The sequence below is a fragment of the Fragaria vesca genome, linkage group LG5, assembly GCF_000184155.1.
Source record: "Fragaria vesca subsp. vesca linkage group LG5, FraVesHawaii_1.0, whole genome shotgun sequence".
Taxonomy (NCBI): Eukaryota; Viridiplantae; Streptophyta; class Magnoliopsida; order Rosales; family Rosaceae; genus Fragaria; species Fragaria vesca.
This window is the reverse complement of record NC_020495.1, coordinates 19,413,897-19,431,138: the sequence shown is the minus strand read 5'-3', so window position 1 is coordinate 19,431,138 and position 17,242 is coordinate 19,413,897. Positions and strand designations below refer to the sequence as shown.

The 17,242-nt window shown below is 39.2% G+C and overlaps 4 protein-coding genes across 4 annotated transcripts; 1 reads left to right on the top strand and 3 right to left on the bottom strand.

Moving 5' to 3' along the window:
* The first annotated feature begins 90 nt into the window (after positions 1-90).
* On the top strand, positions 91-2,564 carry LOC101305273 (peptidyl-prolyl cis-trans isomerase FKBP18, chloroplastic-like). The gene is made up of 6 exons (XM_004301574.1): positions 91-379; positions 927-997; positions 1,228-1,314; positions 1,448-1,597; positions 1,801-1,860; positions 2,157-2,564. The coding sequence occupies exons 1-6, from the start codon at positions 91-93 to the stop codon at positions 2,211-2,213; spliced, it is 714 nt and encodes a 237-aa protein (XP_004301622.1). The 3' UTR covers positions 2,214-2,564.
* A 2,888-nt stretch (positions 2,565-5,452) lies between these two features.
* LOC101294563 (pentatricopeptide repeat-containing protein At3g54980, mitochondrial-like) lies at positions 5,453-7,938 on the bottom strand. The gene is made up of 2 exons (XM_004300069.1): positions 6,551-7,938; positions 5,453-5,532 (listed from the first exon to the last, which is right to left on the bottom strand). The coding sequence occupies exon 1, from the start codon at positions 7,897-7,899 to the stop codon at positions 6,823-6,825; it is 1,077 nt and encodes a 358-aa protein (XP_004300117.1). The 5' UTR covers positions 7,900-7,938; the 3' UTR covers positions 5,453-5,532; positions 6,551-6,822.
* Positions 7,939-8,005: 67 nt separating this feature from the next.
* On the bottom strand, positions 8,006-9,249 carry LOC101304976 (pentatricopeptide repeat-containing protein At2g39230, mitochondrial-like). The gene is made up of 2 exons (XM_004301573.1): positions 8,134-9,249; positions 8,006-8,014 (listed from the first exon to the last, which is right to left on the bottom strand). Exons 1-2 carry the CDS (start codon positions 9,247-9,249, stop codon positions 8,006-8,008), a joined length of 1,125 nt encoding a protein of 374 aa, XP_004301621.1.
* Positions 9,250-9,757: 508 nt separating this feature from the next.
* Positions 9,758-15,584, bottom strand: LOC101294268 (dolichyl-diphosphooligosaccharide--protein glycosyltransferase subunit 1A-like). Its single transcript, XM_004300068.1, has 10 exons — positions 15,398-15,584; positions 15,186-15,230; positions 14,346-14,980; positions 14,104-14,251; positions 13,843-14,019; positions 13,560-13,628; positions 13,306-13,395; positions 10,904-11,062; positions 10,608-10,832; positions 9,758-10,356 (listed from the first exon to the last, which is right to left on the bottom strand). The coding sequence occupies exons 1-10, from the start codon at positions 15,491-15,493 to the stop codon at positions 10,165-10,167; spliced, it is 1,836 nt and encodes a 611-aa protein (XP_004300116.1). The 5' UTR covers positions 15,494-15,584; the 3' UTR covers positions 9,758-10,164.
* Positions 15,585-17,242: the final 1,658 nt, after the last annotated feature.

Sequence of the window (17,242 nt, the reverse complement as noted above, 5' to 3'; positions counted from 1 at the left end):
ACCATAGGAAATGGATAGGGGATATGGTTGGTATTTAGAGACCTATAAAATGTTGGCTCCAGAGTCTGTTACTCCTGGTTTGCAACTGCCATGGCATCATCACCAATAAGATGCTTGCATCTGCAGTTGCAGTTGCACCACCAAACCCAGTTCACGGCCAGTTCAACTTGGAAACCCGGTAACACTAGGAGAAGCCAAGTTCAAGTAGTCAAGGCAGAGCAGCAAAATGAAGCAGGCATTTCAAGAAGATCATGCGCCAATATTCTCATCATGACTTGGCTGCCGGCCCTGACCCTCATTTCGGCTTCTCCAGCGTCCGCGGAGGCCAGACTGAGACGCAACAGGAAAGCCATCCCTCTTGAAGACTACAGTACTACCCGTAATTACTTAACAACTCAACTCTTTGTTTGTGTCTCCTTTGTTTACTTGTGTCAGTTATGTGGGATGATTGCTTACATTTTTGCATTGGCATTGAGATTTTTATGTAATACTTTTCAATTAGTGAAACTAAATAAAAATTACCCAACTGTTAGTTTTGTCTTGAACGTGAAGGGTAATGTGCCCAGAATATAGTTGTTCATCAGTTCATGGCAGAGTTGGTCCCAATGAGCATATAATACCTTGTAAACCGAACAAAATAGAAAGCAAAAGCTAAAGAAATTATCGGTGATCATAATACATTGAACGCAGTACTCAAGTCATATCGTTGATCAATCATATACTTAATGCTGTGGTCAAGTCCAAATTTGAAACTTTAGTTCCCTTTAGTTGTATTGATCTGGGAGTTAAAAGTCATTTCCTCTGGACCATTTATGTTATTTGATGACTAATGGTGTGTGTTGCTCTGAAGATTGTGTGAAGGCATCAGTGGGAAATGTTAGCGCTAATTGAATTTAACCCATATTTCCGGTATGCTATCTCAGCAGCTGAAGGATTAAAATATTATGATTTGGTTGAAGGAAGGGGTCCAGTAGCTGAGAAAGGATCAACAGTTCAGGTGTTTAATTTCTCTTAATTAAGGAGCACCACACTTTAATTTCAAAATGGTGTCCCACTCTGGAAGGGAACTGTATATCTAATGTTAGTAGAAAGATGTTTGAGTTATCATGTCTTTTGACATGTACATACATGTATCCAAATGTGCGGTTGATTAGGCTGGTAGTGCCAGCAATGTGCGTACTTAACCTATCCATTTTTGAAAATTGGACTTATAGTTCAGAATTGCAGGTTCACTTCGAATGCTTATATCGTGGGATAACAGCTGTATCAAGCAGGGAATCCAAAATCTTGGCTGGAAATCGTATTATTTCCCAGGTTCTCTCACCTTACTTTTGAGAACTGTATCTTGCACCTCCTCATTCTAACCAAAGCAACTAGCTTGTCCTTCATAAGGTGATTTCTGATTGATGAATGAATTGCTAAGGCACAGTTCCTTCTTTTCTATTAGCCATACATCTTCAAAGTTGGCTCACCTCCAGGGAAAGAACGAAAGCGAGAGTTTGTGGATAACGCAAATGGTCTATTTTCCGCACAAGCTGCACCAAAACCCCCTCGAGCAATGTACTCAGTAACTGAAGGGATGAAAGTAGGAGGGAAGGTGATGGCCTTCTCTTTTATTTTTATACATACATACATACATAAAACATCTATAGCAATGTCTTAGCTATGCTTTGTCGAATCAGCTTGTCCATTTAGTTTTGGAAATCTTCATTCCCATTTTAGTACTGTACATATTTGTTCCTTCCTTTCTCTTTTTTTAACTGTAAGCTCCTTTGTCATCATTTTCTGGTATCCTTGCAGCGAACTGTGATTGTTCCTCCAGAGGCTGGATATGGCCCAAAGGGCATGAATGAGATCCCTGTAAGCCACTTTAAATGAGTTTTAATCATCAATGTTTTGCTTTTGTTAATGCCTTTTTTCTTTATACTAATTCTGACTCGAGATCAGAAAACAAAATATGTTTCTAACTTGAAAGCTAGTCTTGGCAGTCCTCCTCTACTCATATTCTTATGAACTTATTGACTCCATTACTTGTCCAATTTACCTTTAGATAATTTATAGTAAAAACATGATTAAATTTGACACAACATTCTGATACATAACACCTGATACACCATTAGTAGGGCATGGGATTTTCACAAATAAATTTTTTGCAGCCTGGAGCAACGTTTGAGCTGAATCTGGAGCTTTTGCAAGTGGATCCACCTTCATGAGAGTGAGCAGCCTGACACAGGTTGTGACAAGATCACAGTAATTAACTTTCACATCATGACATGTTTCTACTGTAACCAAGAAGAGGCTGTGTTGGAACTACCTTTTCCCAAGAGAAGTTTTGATCCTGAAAAATTCTTTTTTGTGCCTAATAGAAGATAGCGAAAAGCCGAATGTATCTGCATTTGCTGTATCCTGTTGGGGTAGGCAACTTGACATTGCTGTATGCAACAGTTTTCATCAGTGTGCAACTGTGCATCTTACCATAACTGTCATCAATGAAGTGACAGATTTGTTTTGGCATGTACAGTTGACAGACTTTTTTTACAATAAGCTTTTTACCCTTTGAAACGAGCAGAGCAGTTTTTGTCTTTCAAAAGAATTTCAGTATGGGTTTTTTTGTTTTGGTTGAAGAGCAAGTATGGTTTGGTACTTCAGATAAACTTGTTTTTATTATTTTGACTTCAGTAGTCAGAGATAGGCTGGTGAGGTACACAATGTTAACTTCATTTGTGTAAGCCTCAGGGTTCCATGTAGATATCTTTTTTATTTGCTTGACAAGCTTCTTCTATATATATATATATATATATATATATATATATATATATATATAATAGGTAGCCTTCTCCGTCAGCAGACGTACATCCTCAGCTCAAAGAGCAAATGTGTATCTTCCCTCTCCTACAAATCGATCACAGAAGCACTCTCATCAGGCTCTACTCATCAATCGACATTGTAAGATTGATGGAAAATGTTTAGATTCAGTGATTCACTAAAACGGTAATGTAGGATTTTTCTGGTGATGCTGATGTTGAAGTAGAATTGCAGGGCATATATCTCATCTCTGAATAGATAGTTGAAGAGACAATTCTGTTTGATGGCTGCTAGGATGGTTATGGTTAAAAGCACAGAAGAGGTTAATCATACTTTGTTGGTAGACCAAAACAGGGGAAAAAGAGAACCGTCTCCAAATGTTTCAAGCTACTTGGTAAACCATTAACAATTATTGAACGTCTACCCTGTTCCCATAGTGTTTCCAGCCTAAATTCAATACTACAAACAACTATAAACATACACGTACAGACTTCGTCAATTCAATTCCAAAAGGGACCGAGGGAGAATTGGTAAAATCAGTCTTGGTAAAGCATAAAAGTGATCAATGATATAAATGTATATGAGAGCCAATAAGAACCTGTGGAACTCATCAGGAATGACCTACCTAACACTAGTAGTTGTGCAGTGGATGATGCACCTACCAACTCCAAAATTCTTGCGTGAGTGAAATACCTGGTGAAAGTAGAAGTGCAGCGCAATTACAAACTGCAGCTTAGCATGTGGCTTACAGACGAGGAACTATCTTGTTCTGAATTATAAACGAGGAACCCTTTTGTCATGAAATCCTGTAGAAAAAGTACCATTTCTCACAATTTGGAATCTGCTTCGCTGATTGATTGCTAATATTGTTCTCTATACGTCACATTTCTGACAGTGTTTCCTTCATGTTGTGTGAAGTTTGCAGAAAATCACCTTGGTTTGGAGCATGAACAAATTACATGGCAAAAGAAAACAGATTTCTAAAAGCGACATGGTTGGTCAAGGATCGCCTCAGGTGCCAAGGGAAAATGGATTTTGCCTGGTACGGCATGGATTGGCTCACTGGTGAGATGGAGATTCTTGATGATGCAAAATTGTGCATATATTTTCCATCTGTTAGAATAGAATCATGAAAAGTGCTCTTTAAACAGAAGTTCATTTCGGTTTTCATAAAGGAAATCAAAACATGTTGAAGGATGTGAAAGACTTGCTCTTTAACAAAATGGATCGGAGAAGAGTAAGTCGTTCAACGAATTTGAGTCTCCAATTTATTTTGGTGAAGGGTAAGTCGTTCACAGTTTTCAACATGTTTCTATTTCCCTCATCAAAAACAAAATTAACATTTGTTTAACATTTCTTAACATATTTTTGATCATTCTATTCTAACAAATGAATAGCATATGCACACTTTTGCATCATCAAGAATCCCACCCTCACAGGGTGAGGCAACGCATGACCTTTTAGGCAAAATACATTTCTATCTACAACTTCACCACATAGATAAGCCAAGTTCCAACACTAATGCACAACAACCAATGTTGGATCTCCCAAGCTATCTACCAAAGATGAAACACCAATGCGCTTATTGTCATGTGCCAAAGCAAGCTCATTTCATTATCCTCAGAACCTTCTATATGCTCCATGGGTTAGTTTAGTGTTGGAAATGGGGTTGCCTTACTAGCTGCGTGGTGCTGCTGTCTTTGTTATACCAGTGCCAACGCCCCCAAATGCGTGGTTACTTGCTCAAACCTGTAGGTATCCTATCTGATTGTGTTCATTCATTTTCTTTTCTTTTCTTTCTTCCATGGACATGCTCAGCGCCAATGCCCCCAAATGCGTGGTTACTTGCTCAAACCTGTATATCCTACCGTTACTTGCACTTAAGTTTGGCTGTTTCGATGTGCCAGGAAACTACATCTGTGAAGAAGGCAACTTCTACAGTCATTGCGGCCGCCAGTCAAAAGAAAAGAAGGAAAGAAATCACATCCATGTCATGTTTGAGGTAGATGGCCGGGGAGGTTAAGTTCCCATTTCCACCTGGGAAATACAGCCTGCTTTTAGGCTGCAGCTGGGAGGTTTGGTCGCTGCTTTTGCAACACTGAGCATGTCCATGGGTGGGACAGAAAACCAGTGAGGTTCAAAGTATGGACTTCAGAAGGTCAGTATGCATCATCCGAGTGCCTTTCCACTGAACCTGGGAAATGGAACCACTACCTTGCTGGGGGCTATGCCGTCGAAAACCCAAATGCAGAAACAAAGATTAAAGTCTCAACGACCCTAACTGTTTATACACACACCTAAGGCGGTCTCTGTTTAAACTTTGTAGTTATATCCTACTGAATTTGTAGAAAGGTTGAAGCAGTTTTAGTTAGGGCTTCATGTATAATCAAAATCTGGGAAATTAATTTTTTTTGTTTCTTCTCAAAATAATAATAATAATTTGGGAAATTAAACCTTGATTGCATATCCTAATTCATACACATTTTTTTTCTGTTGGATAGAAATTCATATTTACTAGTTGCAATATGTATATCTTACTTATCAAATCAAGCTAAACTCATCATCTATTAATGGCATACCTCCTCCCGCCATCAATACCAGCCCTTGTATTCCATTCTCATCCCATATTATCCAAGCCCTTCTCCTGCATCTTAGATTGAGATTTCTGCAAATTATCTCAATCTTGTCAAAGACATTAGAACCCCCGAAAGCTTCTGGAATGAATTTCTGCAATCCCACAGACAAAAAACATAAGTAGACCTCAATATTGTTCTTTTCACATTTGACTTTCATTATTCAAATCATCACACAACATGAAGAAAAAACTGTCAGAAAATGCCGCCTAGAGAACAATACTGGCTATCAAGCAGTGAAGTAGATTCAAAACTGAGAAATAGTATCTTTCTTCACGGACTTTTTATAACAGAAAAATATTTTTTGTTAATAATAACTCTGGGGGTGGGGCTGAGCCTCCAAGCTAGGCTAGGTTCCAAACCCCGCTTTCAAAACATAAAAGCATCAAAACAAGATAATTCCTTATACATCTACGAGCTACATGCTAAGCTGAGTAATTGATTTCAACTACTTGAATGTTCACTTAACCAAACCAAGAAAGCAACAGCTTTTCTGGCAGCCTATCATTGATAAACAGATATATTACAGTGGCGTAGATAGTAATTTATCCAGGAGGGTCAAGAATATGATCAAAATAGCTTGCTAACTTTATGTGCAAAAGTTTCTCCAAAAAAAATAAAAAAATTTATGTGCAAAATAACTGAATTTTTAGTAGACAATAAATGATAATATCATGACTATTCTTTATATTCATGGCTTAAATCAATTGGAACTTGGATGGTTTACTTAAAAGAAAACAAACAAATAATTGGAAGTCATAAAACTTGGAAAGAGCAAAAGGGGCCAAAGGCTTTACAAGCTATGTGCAACTAGAAACATCACAAAATTGAAAGTTAAAAGTTTAAACTATCAAAGGAATCAACTGACCCCCCTCTACCACCTCCACTTGCTATGCCCTTGGATATATAGTCAGGTCAGTTTATATCCAAAAATACCACAACATTTAATCTGCAAGTATCACATATTATGTACGATTCAGCAATCTCAATTCCAAAATGCAAAGCATTATGGATGTTAAAAAACCGAGCTCAATCTGTGCAACAGGCCACAGCCATAACATGATGAACTATATTAAAAAGACAGAAGGGGATAAAATTCAAGCTATTTGTACCTATGAGCTGTATCTCCATCCAATTTCCAGCATCAGTCAGATAGAAGGGGATGGTAGCAGGTTCAGATTGCAGATTCTATTTTTAAGATTCTTCCCCTTAATGAAGATGACTGATTCCACTTGTAAAGATACAACCACAAAGTTCAAGCCTGGAATAATCTTTCCTAAGGAGATGTGAAACACTCTCCATGAACAACTCCAGGTCATAGTACATTTTGCACCCAATGAGCAAACAAGAGCTGGAAGCATGATCAAAAACAACCCACCAGTACCTAGGCACATGAAGTCCTCGGAAGAACATTTATGCCTTTGAACTTTCCATTTATAAGAATATCACAAGTAATGTCATCAGGTACAAGGCCTTTGTCAAGCATCTCATCATGCAACTTAAATGACTTTTGCAACTTCCCCTCCTTAAAGTGCCCAACAATCAAAGCAGTATAAATATGAGAACTAGCAGTCATTCCCTTTCTATTCATGGATTCCAAGTTTTTACGTGCCTTCTCCAATTGCCTTCTGTTACAAAGGCCATTTATTAAAACTGTATATATGTTGATATCAGGTATAATTCCCTTCGAAATCATCTCTGAGAAAAGATCTGATGCAAATTTTACATCACCCTTTCTTAGCAGTCCATCGATTAATGCAGTGTATGTTTTCACATCACATGGAATGCCTTCATTTATCATTTTCTCACGTAATCGAAGAGCTTCTTCCATGTTATTTACATCCCGGAAGCCACTAATCATGGTGGTATAAACAGCTGTATTTGGAGATAAACCAGCTTCCAGAAGTTCGGAGAAAAGTTGGCGGGCACTTTTCATGTCTTGCCTTTTGCAAAACCCATCTATCAGAGCAGAGTATGCAGCAACATCCAATTTCAAGCCCTTACTTTTCATCTCATCCCACATTTCAAAAGCAAGATCTATTTTATTGCTTTTGCATAGCCCGTTAATGAGGCTGGTGTAAGTGACAACAGTTGGAGTGACTCCAGCTTCACACATTTCTCTATAAACAGTCAGTGCAGAATCCATGACACCCTCCTTGGTAAACCCATGTATAATACTATTATACGTCATACATCCAGGAATAAAACCCTTCTCAATAAATTTCTGCAAAAGATCAATTGCCATAGATGTCTGGCCAACTTTGCACAGGCCATCAATGATAATGTTAATTGTGTAGGCTGTGGGGATTTTCTTTGCATCCACCATATCATCAAAGACATTAAAGGCACGTTCGGTATCACCTTTCCTGAAATACCCATTCATCAATATCGAGTAGGTAAAAACAGTAGGTTCCAAACCCCTTTTTGTCATCTCCAAAAATTCACTATTTGCACGATCCATATCCCCTATTCTGCAATAGCCATGTATGATGTTGTTGTAGGAAACAGCATTAGGTGCCACACCATTACGCATCATCTTATCCCATAAACTACGAGCTTCGCTTACTTTACCCTCCCTACAAAGCCATGCTAAGAAATTATTATACAGGAAGACATCCACAATACCGTAGTCAACTGCCTCGTCAAGCAACTTAGAAGCGTGTTCAGGTGACCGACATTTCAAAAAACCACGTACCAAATGATTTGCAATGAAAACATCAGGCAAAACACCCATCTGTGTCATTTGGGTGTAAAGCTCATATGCCTTGTCCATGTTCCCGTTCTTACAGCACCCTCCTATCACAGTTGCATACGTTCTTCTGTTAGGAACAAGCCCGTCCTCCTTAATCATCTTAAACAAATCCAAAGCAGCATCCAACTTCCCTTGCGCACAATACCCCTCCATCAAGCTCGTAGCACCAACCAAATCAATCGACACCCCACACCTCACCATCTCATCCTTGCGCCTCAACGCCTCCATCATATCCCCCTTCTTCACACAAGCCCCAATCACACCGGTATAACTCCGCCCAGACGGAACCAACCCCATCTCCCTCATCTCATCCAACAACACCAACCCCAAACACAAATCACCACTCATACAAGCAGCCCCGATCGCCACATCATACAACTCCCCATCCGCAGCAATCCCTCTCCCCCTGGCATTCCGAAAATACTCCTCGGCCTCACCTGGCTTCCCCTCCTTGAAACAAACACGCATCATCACATGCAATGTAGCACAATCACCACCAACTCCCCTCCCAACCATCCCACCATACAACTCCTTTGCTTCCTTAAACATATTCCTCCGAAACAACGCCTTCAACACAATGTTCATACATTCAACACTGCCACACACCCCAATCTCCACCATTCGTTCCAAGCAGTTAACAGCATCCCTTATTCGATCGGCTCTAACATAGCTATTCAACAAGTAACTAAAAACCGGCGAAGAAACTGAATCAAACTCAAACCTCTTTGCGCAGTCGAGCAGAGAGTCGACGAGCAGCGCCGGAGCAGGGCCGGAGCCGCCGGAAACGTAAGAGTAAAGCAAGGTTTTGGCGCGGGCATGAGTCTCCGGGAAGGGCATTAAGATGTGGAGCATGACGGCGACGGTGTGGAGGGAGTGAAGAGAGGATGGGTTGGTTTTGAAGAGGTGTAGAGCGGAACTGGGGTCGGATTTGTGGGAGAGGAGAGAGGTGAGGAGTTGGGTTTGGGTTGGAGGAAGTGGGTTTGGTTGGGAGGAGAGGGGCTTGTTGGGGTTTAGGAGGGAGAGGCGGCGGAGGAGGGAGGAGTGGAAGTATGGTTTCATTTTGTTGGAGAAAGACAACAAGATTCAAGTGAAGTAAGAAACCAAGAATAGACTGAAAGTCTGAAACCAAAGTAAAACGATCTATAGCTTGTCCTTGTTTTTTTTTTTTTTCCAAGCAACAAAAAAAGATAAAAGATTACAATGACTTAAATGCTCATAGTAAGTGAAAAGACGTAAGTTCGATTCACGCGCGGTCTAATACAACCAACTTCTAAAGAGTCGAACAAAAAAACAGGTACTGCAGACATGGGAAGAGCATTGTGCCAAGCTCTTGTTACAGTAGTGTGTCTCAATATCAATGCATCTGCAACAGAGTTATGTTCTCGCTTGATATGAGTGAAGGAGGAGACATTCACTGTTTTCTTTCATCTTTTTGGAAAATTAGGATGTATGGGTTTTTTAGGGTTTTAGAATTTAGAAAGTGGACATCTCTTATTCTTCAAAATAAAATTAAAATGAGGGGTCGAGTTGATAAAAGCCTTTGTATGCAAAACTCACACCAGAGTTCGGATCTGGCTGGAAGGAGAAAGCGTTCTGATCTAGCGTCACGGATGTCCGCAAGATACCATGTAATCTCGATAAACAGAATTACAACTGCACGATTGAGCATTGGCTATGATGGGTTGGCTAATATAAAAAAAATATTAAAACAAGCATTCTGCCTAATGCTGCATAACCAGCTACCGCAAATATCATTTTGAGCACAACAGTTGCTAGGCAATAATCAAATGCATCTGTTTAATTTGACACCTAATTTTGATTTAAGTTCCTCAAAATTAACTGGATCCTCAACTTTTTAGTACAATGTACTTTGACAATAAAAGTAAAATTAACTAGCCTTCTATTGAAATCATTAACTAGTTCCACTGTTCCATAAGAAAATTTGTAACGACTGCAAAAAAATGCGCCTTTTACTTATATCTCATCAATATACTCAAGAAGATCGTCAACCTCCAGCCTCAAGGCAGTGATTTTCTGCTGCTGTGAAGCAACCCGATTCTCAATTTCCTTCCCTCCATACTTCTTGTCATAGCAATCCACTACAGTGGAGTGCTTCACCATCAATTTTTCTTCCAAATCTCTCTCCTTGGTCACCAGCTCCTCCACCTACATAAACAAGCAATATTAGATACAATTATTAAAAGATGTGCAGCGTGATAAAATGTCGGCATGACATGAAATACCAAGCACATTTGTGATAGTACATGGACAAATCACAAATGTACCAATCTGATGTTCAATGCCAATATAGCTAAACCAACATTTGAGATCCACTCCAAACATCATATTCAGCGAGATTTCAATTATTTACCCAAATCTCTACAAATATAACTGCAACAATAGAAAAGCAAACCAACCTTGGGAAGTATGTGAGACGCCTGCTGAGATGATTGCAAGAATGCCAACAAGGGCTTGATCTCTTTGGAAAGCTCTTTCAACGAACCATCAGCTGCTTTTCGTGCTGCTTTACAAGCTTGGATGTCCCCTGTCCGAGAAAGATCACGTAACGATGCTTCCAATTTATCAAGTATCACAAGGCCTCGGTTAATGATATGTTGAATCTGCTGAATTGTAGCTCGCACCTAGAACACAACAGTAAATATATATAACTGTATTCTATGTTAAAAGACAGAAGTTAAGGAAAATGACTTACTTCATCCCACTGTAGTTTTGCCAGGTAAGAAGCAGAAGATTTGGAGATGGACAAGTCTACATGCATGTATACAATGCCAGCAACAAACAGGAAGAAAAATCCGGAAATCAACATCAAAGGTTCCATAAGCATTGCAAGGCTGTTGAACTTGTAATAGACCTGCAAATTAAGCATAAAACAAAAACCAACAATGTAAAATGGAGGACAATAATAATAGAAAGGACCAATATAAGTTCTGTGTAATCAATGCAAGCAATTAACTAAGCAATAACATTTTGGTTAAATGTTTTGGGAACTCCCAGAATGTCATTTTTTCATCAAACTTATAAAAATGAGACAGTTCACCTTTTCCAAAAAAGAAGCCAAACTTGTTGATCAGAATAAAGAAAGACTATACGGCATAAAATTGAAGTTCCAAAGTCTACACTTCATGACATCGAAAGAGCATTGTCTTGGCAGATAAAAGAATAAACGAACAAGGGGAAAGAAAACCAACAGTACTATGAACTTAAAAAGAGTCGTAGGGTAATGATAAAAATGAGACAGTTCACCTTGTCCAAAAAAGAAAGCAAACTTGTGATCAGAATAAAGAAAGACTATATGGCATAAAATTGAAGTTCCAAAGTCTACACTTCATGACATGAGACAGTTCACCTTTTCCAAAAAAGACAGTACTATGAACTTAAAAAGAGTCATAGGGTAATGATAAAAATGAGACAGTTCACCTTTTCCAAAAAAGAAGCCAAACTTGTTGATCAGAATAAAGAAAGACTATACGGCATAAAATTGAAGTTCTAAAGTCTACACTTCATGACATTGAAATAGCATTGTCTTGGCAGATAAAAGAATAAATGAACAAGGGAAAAGAAAACCGACAGTACTATGAGCTTAAAAAGAGTCATAGGGTAAGACTGGGATAATTGAATACGCGGCAGGAAACAGCACTCGAACTATTTACTTTACACTAATGTCTTATTCTTTGAAAACTTATACATAAATAATGTGCTACTATACATGTAAGGCTGTCATCGGCACTCCCAAAAGGTGTGTTTGGTTGTCATTCAGTCAAACTCAGGACCTCCCCACTTACAAATGGGAGATTGTTCCACTAGAAACCATGGGCCTCTCTCTCACACTTTGGTAACAAACAGTGAAGGAGGTCATAGTTCATGTGTGACCGGTCGTTTTTCCTCTCCAGAAACTTCCCAAGTATTTTATGAGAGGTTCTTCCCAATGGCTCTTTAAGGTCAAATTAATCACTTGAGGTGATGCTCAATCTCACCCAGAAATAGTATTGGGTTTTAGGTTGTGAGTGTTGGGTTTCCAGCCCATGTGTTTTTCCTAAGATGTTTCGTCTTAGAGTATGGTGTTCCAATAAGGAAAGGATATCCTTATTGATGATGGTGTACCTGTAATCAACAAGATTAGGCATTATTGCCTACCACTAATAGGATTGGATTTCCTATTTGGTGAAGAGATCTGATATCCTTATGGCTATATAAGGAGAGGTTCAGTTCTAGGTTTTGTATTGCAGAGACAAAGACCAAAGTGTGTTCCATTCTCGGTTAGAGGGTGAGAGAGGGCAGAGAGGAGAGACATAGGAAGAGAAGAGAGAGAGTCCTTGTTTTCTTACTCTTTCTGGTGTACCCATTATTAATATAGTGGAAGTGTTTTCTGCCGGTGGAAGTGTTTTCTACCGGTGGATGTAGGCAAAGGTTTTGCTGAACAACCTTAAATCTGTGTTCTTTGTGTCTCATCTCTATGGTTGTTCCTCTTGGTTTGTTGTGTTCTTTTGGGGTTCCTTGACATACATAATTGGCCGATATCACAACAGTGAGAAATGGAATAGGACAAACCATTTGTGACTACAACAAAGGAAAAGAGGAGAGCCATGTCTCTTTTGGCATTGCAACTTCAACCTCAACGCTTGTGATCATTGCAGTCATGGAGCAAGAGACGAAGAGAGTACCCAGAAAGAAGAGGTCATAACAAGTTGCCCATTTCTTTTGGCCCAATGTGATATGATTCAAAACTCTATGGCAATCTGGTATCTATTCAACTAGGGTTCTTCAATTTAGTCTAGTACTCTCGAGAAGAGTTAGTCAGGGGACGAGAAATGCAAACACAGGTAAAGAAGAATGGATGAATCTTTTTTAAGATGAAAAAAAAAGTTTTAGCCCTGCATGTGACTAGCATGCGAGTGCAAACTAATGGAGTTGATGGAATGTTTGGTATTGGACAAAGATGGATAAATTTACTAAACCGCAAGACCAAACTTAAACCATTTTGAAACCACATTAAGCATCACCCAAACCACAGAAACCATTTATAAATTTTACCCAAAGATTATTTCCCCATTCTGTAACCATCTAATGTTATCTTAATATAGGCAATAGTAATACCTGGAATTTCTGATTATGCTCTGGCACGACATTAGTCTTTTCCAGTACAACCACTGGCCTACCAGCAATATCCAAGTGGGAAAACTTTGTCTGTAAGAGTCTTAACAGTAATGAATTAGAATAGAATTACCATATTCCACTAAGATAAGGAAAAAGAAAACCATTCTGATATAGATGAAGAATTGGCAAAAGAAAGCTTTTCAGTAATATATCCAAAAGTGAATAGGATGGCATCAGTACTTAATCCACATTACCTCTTTTGATTCTTTCAGCGGAAATGGAGCAGATACAGATATATCTCTAGAACCCTCAGGTAGAACAACCTGTAGTTTGCAATCACAAAATTAAGCATGAAGAAAATGTTTTTTTAACACAATCTTACTGCAACTCTTTTTTTTCAGTGTGTCTCTAATATGAATACAAACACCAATGTAGTATATATAAAAGACATTGACTATAGCCATCTGAGTTCTGACACTTAAAGTGGCCAACACAAGGTGAAGAATAAAGGACTAAAAAAACTGCAACATTACCAACCTTCACAATGAGAGTGTTGATGACCACGTCATTCATAGGGCAACCAAAATTTATGTCAATGAAGCGCTTTCCATCAGACTGAAATAGAAAGTCATGAAGCGGCAAACCATATCCAATGGTAAATGCAGTTTTCCAACCACCAATCAGAGGATACCTAGGCTCAATTTCTAGTTCTGTCTGCAATCATATACAAGAGTAAGCAAAATGAGGAAATTAAGAACATAAAAACTATAAACATAGGCCACTTCTTATATATATTACCTTCTTGGAATCACTCCATAAGTTAGATGTTGAAACATTACCAATTTCATCCCTATAATAGACAGAATGAGCTCTTGGTGGCAACTTTGCAATAAGACGCCTAACGGCATACTGACCTCTCACGTGAGGTCTGGCTTGATAATCAAGTCTGCAGAAAAAAAATGGCTGATAATCAAAATCAAACTCAACCTCCCAAGTCCCAACTAGCATAGTATTGACAAGCAAATGCAAACAAAAAGGACCTTGAAAATTCTCCCTTGCTTTGGGCACCTCCATGGACTAATTTGTAATGCTCTGTAACTTGAACATTACCCCAATGGGAAATCTCTATCTCTCGCACCAACTCTTCAGCAACAGCAAAGGGTTGATTGCTCTCAAAATGAACAACAATAGGTGAGTACGAAAAGGGAGGGAGATTCTCATAAGGACCATACTTGATCTCTGAACCAACATTCTTTGTCTTATCTAATCTCGTATAAGATTCAATCCTTGCATCAGGCAATTTAACACTCAGTGTCTGCGTCTTGACTGCATAAGGAGAGAGGTAGTGTGCCGTATCCTGATACACTAGGAGCTGAATGTCAGCCTGAGTAATCTCCTCCGGGAATGGCTTCAACGCGTGGGTGAAAACAGCCAACACGTCGAATGTTAAGCTCTCACCCTTGCCTAGCCCCTTTGGTAAAGTCACCGAGTAACAAGTCAAAGAGGCAGGCATGCCTTCAGGGTTAACAGATTGAACAGCATAGCTAGTACTAGAACCTTTCGCTTTTCCCTTCCCTACACTAGCGCTTGCCGCAATATGTGCCAAATGCTTTGCCTGAATGTCGGGAAATGCCAATAAAACCTCCTTAACCAACTCGCTTCCCTCATTCTCTACCTGCATGGTATCAGTAGGGTTCAATACATTCATCTTCCAACTCTGTCAAATTAACTACACAAACTATCTCTGCATTCTTGGGAAGATTCTTTCACTGAATCATTGTACGAAACGCAAATAGGTATTCAAAATGTGCTAAAGCTATTCCGACATTGATCTCCAAACATGTTCCACCATAAATCAACGAAGAATAAGAAGTGGGTACCTTGAGTGTGGAAGTGATGCGCGCAATTTGTGAAGTCAGATCAATCTGCACGACAAAACCAACATTAAGGAAGGTTAAATGTAACCAGTTACAATACTTAGTGACATGACAAGGAATCAGAGCATGAACTGAGAGATGGCAAGAGATCTCAATGATTTAATCATAGAAAGAGAAAAACGAAATCAAGGGAAATCAGAGAGAGAGAGAGTTACGCGGCGGTCAACTTTGGAGATGACTAGATCGGAGAGCACAGGTGCGCATAGAAGGGAGACGAGTGCCAACAGAAACAGACCAGACCTCGAACCCATTTCTCAGATTTTCACTGGGGGGGAAATCAAATCCGCCAAGGTTTTGGTTTTCTTCCCTTTCCAAACTCCAAAGCGACGTCGTCACCACTCTACACTCGCTGCTACCTTTCGGTCTTCTTCTACTGAAGCGGCTTTATGGAATAGATTTAGATATGTCATAGGTAATTAATCTTAACCATTAAAATTTTTAAGATCGTTAGTGTAAAAATTAAGGGCAGCCGAGCCCTTTATTCAAAAAGAAGTATAAAAATTTATGTAAAAAAAAAAAAAACTAGAAATTTACACACCTATTTTTACATTCTATACATCTTTTATAATTTTTTAATATTTTTTCATCAATCCACAAATTTCTATTCTAAAACTATCCCTCCATCTCCCTCTCCCTCTCCCGATGTTAAACCCTTTCTATGTCTCTCTTTCTCTTCCCACTCCATCTGCAACCAAATTTTAACAACAGAGGGCCAATCACAATTCACAAGAAATATTTTCTCAGACCACAAGATCCTCACTCTTTCGCACCCACCACCGTTCGACCCCGATCCGAGGACCTTAACTCGCTGCTCGACCGGAGGACCCGAGAATCCGATTCTGTCCAATCATCGGCTTCTTTCTCCTCAATGACACCGGCAAGGCAATAAACAGCCCCATCGAAGAGGATTAGGTCGAGGTCCAAACTGAATTCTTCCCCACCTGGAAATCTGTTACTTGATTTTCCGGTTAATCTTCCGTAGCTCCATCCCGGCAGTTATTGGCATGGTTTTGAATTGGCGGCGTTGGCTCGATCTCAACGTCGTCATCGCAAGCTTGTGGGTTGTGTGGGATTTATAGGTAGGTGGAGGGAGGAGAGAGAGGAGTGAGAGAGTGAGGAGGAGAGAGAAGTGCCTGAGGGAACTAAGAATGATGATTGCAGTCATTATGATCGAGAAGTGAGAATAAGGATGATATATAGATATGGATATGCCTGTGAATAGTGATAGAGTCTGCTTACAACAATGGTTTATTCTCTGCAAAATCTTTGAGCACATAAATTTCTACAGAGAAACAGATGCAGGTAGAAGAAACGAATACGAGATCTAATAAGAAAATGTGTCGGGCACTCCGACGAGTTATCTAGTATCCGGCCAATCTTGTGTCGTCGTCCAATGGAGAGACTTCATCTCAACAACCCAAAAGTCTCTTTGTCTGTATTGATTTCATAGAAGAAACTGAAGGCAGAGGATAGAATAGATACTCGAGAGAAAGGATGAAAGGATGAGACAAATAAAGACAAGGGTGATTTCGTAAAAGCAGCATAAAGGGTGTGTAGAATGCAAAACGGGGTGTGTGAATTTCAGCACCCAAAAAACCACTCATAAAATTATTTGAATATTTGACTTTGTTTTCTTGTAACTAGCTAGCTTCTTACCCGTGCGTTTGCACACAGATAAAGAAAAAAACAACTATTTGGCACTTCATACCTTAGTCGATATGTGTTTAAATTTATAATCTCTCATTTCAAAGCAAATTGATTCCCTTGCATGTGTTTTCCCCTCCTTTAAATGCAAATTTGCACTACTGATAATCGAAAAGAGCTTCAAATTTGAAAAAAAAAACAAAAAAAAACAAAAAAATACCTGATCAAACCTGTTGCAAATTGTAAACACCTTATCTCTATCGTTTCCACCCTGGTTCTAACATTGAATTGCATGTATCGACTTATATTTGCAAATGGGAGCGGTTGAATAACAGTTTCTAATTGAACTGCTCCAC

Bases quoted from the DNA above. Each gene is read 5' to 3' on its own strand.
- LOC101305273 (XM_004301574.1), top strand. From the start codon at position 91: ATGGCATCATCACCAATAAGATGCTTGCATCTGCAGTTGCAGTTGCAC. The intron at 998-1,227 runs GTGTTTAATTTC...TCAGAATTGCAG, and splicing joins AGAAAGGATCAACAGTTCAG to GTTCACTTCGAATGCTTATA. The intron at 1,598-1,800 runs GTGATGGCCTTC...GTATCCTTGCAG, and splicing joins GGATGAAAGTAGGAGGGAAG to CGAACTGTGATTGTTCCTCC.
- LOC101294563 (XM_004300069.1), bottom strand. From the start codon at position 7,899: ATGGATCGTGCAAATAGTGAATTTTTGGAGATGACAAAAAGGGGTTTG.
- LOC101304976 (XM_004301573.1), bottom strand. From the start codon at position 9,249: ATGAAACCATACTTCCACTCCTCCCTCCTCCGCCGCCTCTCCCTCCTA.
- LOC101294268 (XM_004300068.1), bottom strand. From the start codon at position 15,493: ATGGGTTCGAGGTCTGGTCTGTTTCTGTTGGCACTCGTCTCCCTTCTA. The intron at 11,063-13,305 runs GTATTACTATTG...CTTAATTTGCAG, and splicing joins AGCATAATCAGAAATTCCAG to GTCTATTACAAGTTCAACAG. The intron at 10,357-10,607 runs GTTGGTTTGCTT...TTGTTTATGTAG, and splicing joins CGTCTCACATACTTCCCAAG to GTGGAGGAGCTGGTGACCAA.